Raw genomic sequence first — 10,769 nt, forward strand, 5'->3', positions numbered from 1 at the left:
CAGAAATTGGGATAAACGCATATTATGAAACTCTCGCACTTTAAAAGTTTGGCATTAAAAATAACCGAAGAAAATGAAAAAAAAATATTTGAAGCTAAACGAATTTTTAAATCAAGAATGTATTTCATTGTGTCCTATTCCATAAGCGTGACAGAAAGAAATGAACTGAGCGTGCACTCACTCTTAAAAAAGATTCTAATAACCATACCCTTTGAATGCATAACGTGAGGGTACCCAAATTGCACCTAATATTTAATATCCAGAAAAAAGTTTCCATTCTGTATTTTGTAGATGGATCCTTAATTTATTTATAGTTCCACAGATTTAATTACGAATCCATAATGAATCATAGAAAAAATGGATTTGAACCGACCTTTAAACGACCCAAGATTCTGTAATGGGTAGTTCTGTACCTAAATTGCATCCATGCTTAAATTCACATCCGTAAATATCGAATAACTGATTTTTTTTTTTATTTCTCTACATTTCTAAAACAATTTGATAATAGTCCATGCTTGCTATTCATTTTGTAAGAAATAGAAGCCTCGGACAAAATGTATTTCATTGTTTCTTTTTCCATAAAGGTAATAAAAAGAAATGAACTGAACGAGCATTCACTCTTTCAAAGAAATGAACTGAACGAGCATTCACTCTTAAAAAAAAACCTTCAACGTATAGACAGATAAGGAGATGTTGGTATGATTGCAAATAAAACATCTCTCCACCAGATTTCAAATGAAGTCATTCCGGATGTAAGCAATTAAAGGTCACTGTACGGCATTAAATAACGAAAAAAACTCATACCGTATAGTCGGCTTTAAAAAGGCTCCGACATGAAAAATTTGAAACAATTAAAACCCTCCAATAACCATTTTTTTATTTTAAATGTAGGTATACATGCCCGACCATCGTCGGACATTCGAAGAAGTTGTCCTTCTACAGGCATTCCACAAGGTTCTCAGAGGGGAGTTAATGTCAGACACGACAAAAAGCCAGTATTTAAGATAGATGTTGGTGGAATACACAAATATGGATACCAATCAGGACAACAATATGAAAGTAAGTTGGGTTTTTTTTACTGTTGAACCTTTAATTATGCAATTTTTGCCTACTCAAATAAGGCCGTTTCAGTATTGTTTATTTGTTTGGTATTAAGTCAAATTTTCAATACCTACCGGCCAGCAAAGAAGAATATTACACATAAATCACATCCTTATTAAACTACATGTAATCATGCATGCATTTTGATGCCCATTTTTTACGCCCAAATAAATCTTGTTAATAAATGTAATCAAGTTGAAGCAAACTACAAATCAGAATATCTGTTTTTTTTTCTTATCTAAAAATGATGTTGGATCTCAAAATGACTAAAGTTGTTTTTCCCCCTCACATTCCCATAGAGCTACCAATAATCGGACCGTAACACAGAAAAAAGACATTGTTTCAACGTGAATTAGCTATCAATTTTAGTATGTTACAATGAAGTCATCACTTTGATAATCACATGCACAAATATACATATAACTTATAGTTATTTACCATGCAAGTCGATATATGCCATTTAATCTGCACGGCTCGGGTGATCCTACATGACCCCGAACTCGCAGCCTTTGCCGCATGTGCTAGTACATATAATTTTATCTGTAATGTACTTTTCTCTTGATTGTTGTTTGTTAAACGACCAGTGGCAAATAGTTGATGGATATTTAGGACAGGAACATGTGTAAACAATTTATCAATTAACTTTTTAGAGACATATTTGGCATTTCAACATATATATTCGTATCGAGATATTTTGGTAAAATGTCATTATGTTTACATGTAATGAGGGTCTGGATGTGGTTAACAAAAAATAGAATAAAGGGCCAACATTAAAGAATAGAAAATTATGGGCCACACAGGTAACGGGTTAAAATATTAATAAAACGGATAATAAATGGAAAAAAAAAAGAATAGATTAACTGGCCTAAAAATTAAAGAATACAGAAATAAAGACTCCCACCCGATCCAGACCGTCTTTTATTGTTGTGACATTACAATATATCAATTATTCTGAAAGCTTAGCTTTTGGAGATTTTATTTATCATTAACCATAATTATTCATTTGTTTGTTTAGTCAATGTTTTGGCGCAAGACCCCAATAAACAGTTTGGAGATGTTCTGCTCTGGTTGCAAACAGAATCGTATAGATGCAAAGTTGGAGAACTCGGTGCAACCAAGGGGTTATATCTACAGCCAGAAAACTGTCCACACATGGTTTTCAAGGATACGAAACCGACGGAATATAAATTTACATTCAAGTGGACGGCACCTGCTTGTGGCTGCATACTTATCAGGTATTATACTTTATATAAATTATATAGATGATTATTATTTAAATAATCAATATCAATATTTATCAAATGGAATTACGTCTATTATTCTTAGGATTTAGGAAAAAAATGAAATATGCTAATTCTGATTTACAATACAGGAAATCCCTACATTAAAATTGTATTTTGGTTTTAGTTTTATTTCGTTTTTTACTTTCGTTTTATTAATTGATATAGCTATGATTGTTATTTTCATCAAGAATCGCATTTTTAAACGGACATGTTCTACTTGAAGATTTCAATCCGTTCTAATATGATATTTAAATACTAACGTATATCGGTTGTATATTTTCAGAGCTCGTGTGGAATCTGCTGACAAAAGCGTTTATTTTATGGAAGATGAAGATGTCGTTAATGGTTACCTGACCAAAAGAATCTGCCCCCAAGAAGGTTCGGTGACATTAAAACAGGTAGGCAGTTCATTGATTGGCCATATCGTGGCGGCCATATTTTATTGGTGGAGGAAGTCGGATTGTCCAGCGCCGAGAACCACCCAACTTCGGCAGGAAAACTGACAATTAAGATCGGAGTCAAACATACCTGCCAAGAATGGGATCCGATCTTACAAAAAATTGTTAACTAATTCTATGCCGTTTGGTCTCTGATGGAGAGTATTTCATTTGCAATTAAACCACATCTTTTTATTTTTATATTTACAAACTCAGTGTTGACAAACTAGTGGTTGCTATAGATGAATAACTTAGACCTCGCGGCCTTCAAAGCTCCGCATAACTTAGAAGAAGACTTTTAGTATATATGATTGTGGAGTAGTCAAGCTAAATAATGTTGATTTTATGTCTATTGGCAAATATCACAGACGTAATCATCGAGTCTTCGGTTATGTTCAGTGGGTTTTAATCTTTCAATTATCAGTTCAGTTCTGAAGGGTTAAAAGGTATAATAACAAACATACCGAACTACAAGGAAAATTCAAAGCGGAAAGTTTCGTATCAAATGGCAAAATCAAACGCTCAAATACATCAAACGAATGGAAAACAACCGTCACATTCCTAAAAGGGTTCTTGTATTATAAAGGCATGTATGGTAATGATCCAAAGTAGACTGGTCTCCAGTAGCAATACGCGGTATTGTAAGGTGAAGAAAGAGGGACAGTGTGTTTGACTAAACGTTGATAGCTAAATATGTTATTAAGAACAAAGTTATCAAGATGCTTATTTGAACGTAATACTTTTTGTATATAAAAAGTACATAGGTCTGTGTGTATCAAAAGCATTCAATCGTTGATCTCATATTTTAAATATTTCTAAAATAAATCTAGCAATTTCGATCAAAACCAAAAAGATAAGTAAAAAAACCATTGTTGGCCTCTCATATTTACTTGGACGGACAAATGTAAGAATAAATCTTGTATGGCTGTAGTGTAAAATACATGTAGTTTAACTATTATATATCTTTTCTTAAAGATGTCAAAACGAGAGAAATACAAGCTTCTCTGCGAAGTTACAAAAGGTGCTACAGCTGATGACATTGCCAGACGGACGTATGTCCAAACGAGAAGAAAGGTGGACTTTACCAAGATGCCAATGATTGAACAAGAAGCTTGGATACTGGCCTTCGACCAAAGAATCTTTGAAGTACAGCAGTGTTGTAAAATGGTGAGGTTATATGTAAATTTGATTTGCACAATAATTAGTGTTGTAAAATAGTGAGATTATATTTCAATTCGATTTGCACAATAGTTTACATATATATCTTCTATCAAAATCAAAATGCAAATGCTAAATTGTTTTTATAAGATGGGTCTAGAAAGAACAACAAAGAGTGTGGATTGAGTTTTCAGAATAGAGAAAAATAGGGGGAAACAAAGAATGTAAAAAAATTGAAAAGAAAAGAGAAGAGAATAAAGGGCTACTTTAATATATAGAATAGACAATAATGATTGATAAAAAGACCAAAACAGTCTTAACTTAAAGAATACAGAAATTAAAACCCCTTCATCCAGACGCTCAAAACACCAAGAATAATACAGCATTCCGACAGTTAAACATCGTAAAAATATGCAAATGTATACTAAACCTTTCCAAAATTAAATTATATAGAAATGAAAACAATTACAATGGATATACCATTTTCATACACTGTAATTTTTTTTTATCGTAGATTCCCTCTGAGCAAGAGGACTGTTTATCTGATGTCAGACGCCACAGGATAGACAAATTTTGCGCTTATGGGGAGTCCATTGTACCTTTTACTGATAAAAGAAGAGATTTCATGATCAGGAGGCAGGATGAATGCTGCTGGAGGCTAGGTAGGTATAGATACCAATCAAACATCGATGAAATATTTATTATCGATGAAACTATATCTAACATTGATGAAATCATATTTAATATCGATGAAATTATATCTGACATCGATGAAATCATATCTAACATCGATGAAATCATCTTACATCGATGAAATTATGGCTAACATAGATGAATTAATCGAGTTGAAGCCTACTTCACTTGTGTGTGCTATATTATCCCAGATAATCTTCCGGCTATGCGATTGATAACTTTAAGGAATTGTGAGCGAGTTTTTTTCTGTTTACTTAAAGTCCAGTGGCAAATATTCATGCATATCTAGAGGCCATGGGGCGGATCCAGGATTTTAGGTTAGGGGGGGCGCAAACTTAAAATTTTTTTTGAGGTAAAATTATCGAAATATTTTTTATTAAGCTGAGGCCATGCTTTGCAATTTTTAGGGGGCGCACGCCCGCCACGCCCCCGAGTGAATCCGCCCTTGAGAGCAAGAATATGTTGATGATTTATCAAACACATAAATGGACCGAGATTTATAAATGTACATGTAGTTTTCAATACAAACTCAAAGGACAAGGATAAGAAAGATGACTTTCTGGCCCATTATTAACTAAAATAAATCATGTGTAAGTGAAAAATATATTATCAGGTTTTCGATAGCAAATTTCAAGAGATCGCACAATACATGAAATTCCTAGATCTATCTATAGATTTTACTTTTAGTTAGAAATGTGAGATCACATCGATACTTCCGTTACCAAATATGATATTTCAGATACTTCCGATATGGTAAACCAGTTGATTAAAGGAAAGTGTAAGTGTTGAAAACGGAAATCACTTGTATACGTTGTCAGAAGTGTAAGAAATTGCCGAAGTTTAGTGAAGGTTATTGTTGGAAAATCTGTAATCCAGCCATGAAATAGTACAAATGAACGAAACTATGATTGGATTTATAAGTGTTATAGCCAATTAAAACTCATATGTGCTTAAACCATTTTTTTTTTTTTTTTGCGGTCCAGAAGTTTGTTTTCAACTATCAAAGGATCGAAAATGTCACTCGTTGAAAACGCGTACAGATGAGCGAACTTTAAGTTAATGAATATTCATTATAATTCGAATGAAGCTATACACCAAATTTGACATTTGTAAATGTCATCCCGTAATAGTTTTACCTAAAATATACCAGAACGACATTTTTGCTCATTTTTGGTCGTCATCGTCAATAGTGTGATAAAAGGGCTGATGTTCCTTTTGTTTTGTTTTGCTCCAGCAATGTATTAAGGATTTATATTTATTTATTTATCACTTACATGCTTTGAAATCCATAAACAGTTAACTTGTAACAAATTAAAAATTAAAAATCTTCATTACTAGAGCAAAACAAATCGAAAAAAGCTAACACCGACCTGTTAATAAATATGAGATGTTTTTGTGAGATATCTTCCCTTCAATTATCAGTGAAATTTCAGGCGAAGGGAGGTACCAATGTTTTTCAAGCGGCCCTATGATGGACGGTACAGGTCGCCATGTTGATGCCATGGATAACATGGACGAATCGGACCCTATTAATGATTTGGAGGATTTCCGAACAGAAATTGGTTACAAGGTAGATGGTATACACATTTATTGTAGTAACTATTTGTATCATTGTGAATATAATTGTTGAATAAGCTAAAAATTGTATGTTTTGTTACAAAATGACTTTTTTTTTTAAGAAAAAAAATATCAAACGACATATTTTAATAAAATTTTATTTTATTTCAGCTTGTACAATCAAAAGCTAATATGGACGGTGACCTTCAAGACAACCAAATTGTCTTGACAACGAACGAACCAAAGAATGAGGACAACATTCAGTCAATTGACAAGAAGGATAATAAAGAAATTCACCATGATGAAAGTTTTAAGAAAAATATAACAGATGATTACGACATTGACGATGAAAGTGACGAAAAAGAAAACGTCGACGAAAGCGAAAACTTATCCAAGGAAGAAAAACAAACGAACAACAAGCATAAAGCTGATTTAGATGAAACAACTGTTAAACTTGTTACAAGTCCGTCACGACAAAAGAAAGACTTCACTACTTCGGCATCAACTTTTACAACGGAAACATCCGAAGGTATGTATAACATCAAACATGAGGATATTAATTTTCATGCCTCGCCTACGATAGTTGGGGGTTGTGTTTTCCGGTCTGTGCATCTATCCGTTAGTCTTATCCTAGATCAAAGTTTAATTTTAACGTATGTTTACGTTTTGGTTTTGGTTTGTGGTCGGGTCAACTTGAAATTTAGTACACATATTCAGTATAAAGTGAATGTTAAATGGTTATGCTAAATTGGGGGTCTGATACAGATTTGACAATCCATTGAACACAATTATGATGTGATAGTTTTAAGTTTTGGTTTATGGTAGTTTGTGGACATACAAACTTGAAACTTAGCGTATATTATGTTTATTTAATATTCAGATAACTGTTTAATGTATATGTCAAAACTATGGTTTTGAACACGATTTTATAGTCGGATATCTGATTTGCACCTTTAGACCCCCCTAAACGATTTGCAGATTAACATCGTTTACTATTTGTAAGAATTTAGGGTGTGCGAGTATATATAAATTTAAAAATAAAATAATATTGAATAAATCGTGAACATCTCTAGAAATTTAAAGATAATATATTTTAAAAGAGAGACGAAAGATACATTCAAACTCATAAGTCGAAAACAATCTGACAATGACATGGCAGGAAATAAAACCAAAATGAACAAAAGACAAACAATGTTGTTAGTAAACAAAACACAACATAGTAAAACAAAGACTGAGCAACACGAACCTTACCAAAAACTGGGGATGATCTCAGGTGCTCCGGAAGAGTAAGCAGATCCTGCTCCGCTAGTGGCACCCTTCGAGTTGCTCATGTAATGTGCAAACCCGGAGATAAGTCTGACTCGATAATTCTTAAACTCACTAAGATGCATATACAACACATAATGGTGTTTGCATTACAATTATGAAATATATTTTTTTAGTGTTGAAGAGAAAATTCCAAAGAACTAAGACAAAACTTGAGTGTTGTGATCTGGGAAAGAAGTATGGTATTAGATACGTCAATGGCGATGCTTGGAACAGGTGTGAGAACGAGGCTCACGTTACAGCAAAACCATACAAAGCGGGAAAGAGACGATGTAAAAACTTCTTTATGCGCTGCTGCATTGAACATTCAAAAAGGTAAACACTCATCAACGATACCAGGTTGTTAACTTGGTATGCCAGTACATATTTTTGATTTATCAAATGATGTAACATTCACAGGATATAAAATGCACAAAGAAATTTTTATTCTGACTGCCATCGTTACCACTAATGCTTAAATATTCTTAACAAAAGATGTAATGTTCTTAAAAGAAATACTATATTATTCGTTTTCAAGACAGGTACAAGTTTCCAATAATAGGTTTGTTTAATATCATTCGAATGGACAAAAAGGTCAATAGATTGTTTTTGGTGATGATTATGTTGCCGTAATTTTCAAAAAAAAAATAAGCTTTTTATTCTGTACTTTTCAGAATTTTTAATAAAATTCGTTCTTCTACCAGACCAGTTGTTCCACGCATACTTAAACAGCTGGAAAATATAAGATATTTTCTTAAAGTGATTAGTCCACCGAAAGGAAATTCAAAATATTCTTATGGACATAAAGCTAACAAAGTCGCTAAACTCATTGAAAATCTTGTTAAGAAACTGGAAAACTCAGATACGAAATTAGCAAAAAAATTTCATATACCTACGAAAGGCATAGTTAATAATAAATAGATAAAGGAAAACGAACTACCAACTACGAATATCAAAAATGTGATATCGATTATAGATTTTCCTTCGAAAATAAACAACATGGCGTCGGAGCATCACGAGCATGGCATGTCACGTGACTAAATGGTAATATGATCATTGCTTTTTCCATCAACATAGTTCTGTGCATGCTCTATTCATTTCGCTTATAATATACTTTCTGGAAATCACGCATAACCGACGGATGATGGCGTTTCTCTCGTATCCAAAAATAGTCAAACATCCTAAGGAGGAGGTTGACTGTAGAATTAATAAATATTGAATCATTATTTTCAATTTTAAATAATTACGCCATGTGTTTTCTTCTATACTCTCAGTCTAAACTAACGAGTCCGAAATATCCTGCATTTTTTAAAATCATACGGAATGCTAAATCCTAAGCGGCACAGGGCTTCTGACATAGGGATCGCTGCTTTTATTACATATCCGTTTTGTCAGAGAAATTACAAATTAATTCTATCATTTTGTCTGAATTCTGTAATTACCGATTTTACTATCAGGTATTTTGCAATGACATTGTAAATGAGGGACCTGTTTGTTTTTAAGTTTTGTATGATATTAAGTGTTGTAATGCAGTTAATTAATTTCATTGACCTGTTTATTCCTGTTCATCATTTTTATCACTTGAAACGAGGGATATACATGTACCAACATCGAATCACGTGATTCTTGACAATTCATAATGCTTTCATCAATTTTAATCATGTTATATTGAAATTTACATTAATTGTTATACCTCCGAAACTAACCTCAAAATTAGAATTAGAAATTAGAATATGCTTTCTGATTTTGAAGCTGATTAGAACTATATATGTGTGTATTTTTTTTCGAATTGTTTAATTGACTTATTACATCTATAGTACATGTATGCCAATCAGTTATATTATGGACATTTAAATCGCTGTAATTTCTTCTTTGTCGAATTTTATCAAAGACAAATTTACTAAGAATTTCTTATACAAGTATTTGTTTTGTTTTGATATATTTTTTTTTAATTTAATATTTAATATCCTAATCATTTACATCAAATTGATTATGAAATAATACGATTTAAATGCTACAATATTATTTTTACCATGGTGTCCTCTTAACCTTTAGGTAATATTTACTCTCGTTGCTAATAACAAATCAAGAGAATATTATCATACCAAAACAGATATTTTATTTTAAACGAAACATATGTATTACACAATTTTTTTTCTTCATTTAAAACAGGACACTTGTAGACGTTGACGATGACTCAGATGACAGTGAAGATGATAAGGAAATCGATGAACTAGATGAAAGCAAACAAACTTTGTACGAAAATGAAAACAATGAAAAGGCAATAACAAATGACAATGATGAGAAATTAACGGACGATGAAAGTGTCGAGGGCAATAATGATATCAATGATAAATCACGAAGACGACGAAAAAACAAAAACAATCGTAAAAGAAGGAGACGAAATAAAAATAAGAAATCAAGGAGTGAAAAATCAAGAAAACGAATCTGACATTTCAACTTTCTTTATAGTGGCATTATATTGGATACTCTAATTTATTTTCTTCAATGAACCATGGTGTACATTTAATTCATTATTTATTTAGCAAATGCAAAATATTTGTATTTGCTCACCTGGGTTCAGCGATAAGCTAGGGCTATTCTATAAAACTTTGTACTAAATTTCCTAATTTGAAATTTGAAACGTATGTATTCAAAAGAAGTTTTCAATGAGATTGACATAAGACATGAGATTAAAAGAGATAGTGAGCGTGAAAATGAGAAAGAAAGAAAGAGACCAGACAAGAGGGAGAGAGTGAATGAGCGAGTTAGAATTGGAGAATACATGAATCAGTGGGAAAGAACGCGTGCGTGAGTAAGTAATAGGGAGAGAGCAACAGTGTTAAAAACTTTTACTTTATTGTTTTGTTTTGTATTGTTTATATTTTGCATGAAATGCACTTTATCATTAAAAATTTTCACAGTATTTTTATTCTTCTATCTTACATTTTTAGCTCACATGGCCCAAAGCACCTGGCCCTTTAGGTGAGCTTTTCTCATCACTTGGCGTCCATCGTCCGTCGTCGTCGTCCGTTAACTTTTACAAAAATCTTCTCCTCTGAAACTACTGGGCCAAATTTAACCATACTTGGCCACAGTCATCACTTGGGTATCTTGTTTTGAAAAATGCGTCCGATGACCCACCCTGCCAACCAAGATGGCCGACATGGCTAAAATAGTACATAGGGGTAAAATGCAGTTTTTTGCTTATATCTCTGAAACTAAAGCATTTAGA

General features: G+C 32.6%; 1 protein-coding gene across 1 annotated transcript in view; it reads left to right on the forward strand.

The window, feature by feature from the left end:
- The window catches only part of LOC127724919 (uncharacterized), a 74,467-nt gene extending 64,066 nt beyond the window's left edge, over positions 1–10,401 (forward strand). Inside the window, exons 4-12 of the mRNA XM_052231922.1 lie at positions 892–1,059; positions 2,117–2,336; positions 2,668–2,782; positions 3,797–3,988; positions 4,494–4,641; positions 6,106–6,242; positions 6,401–6,758; positions 7,672–7,870; positions 9,707–10,401. Coding sequence (XP_052087882.1) covers positions 892–1,059; positions 2,117–2,336; positions 2,668–2,782; positions 3,797–3,988; positions 4,494–4,641; positions 6,106–6,242; positions 6,401–6,758; positions 7,672–7,870; positions 9,707–9,986 — 1,817 coding nt within the window. The 3' untranslated portion in view covers positions 9,987–10,401. The remainder of the gene's footprint in view (positions 1–891; positions 1,060–2,116; positions 2,337–2,667; positions 2,783–3,796; positions 3,989–4,493; positions 4,642–6,105; positions 6,243–6,400; positions 6,759–7,671; positions 7,871–9,706) is intronic.
- The last annotated feature ends 368 nt before the right edge of the window (positions 10,402–10,769 follow it).

The sequence above is a fragment of the Mytilus californianus genome, unplaced genomic scaffold (genome assembly GCF_021869535.1).
Source record: "Mytilus californianus isolate M0D057914Y unplaced genomic scaffold, xbMytCali1.0.p SCAF_14, whole genome shotgun sequence".
Lineage (NCBI taxonomy): Eukaryota > Metazoa > Mollusca > Bivalvia > Mytilida > Mytilidae > Mytilus > Mytilus californianus.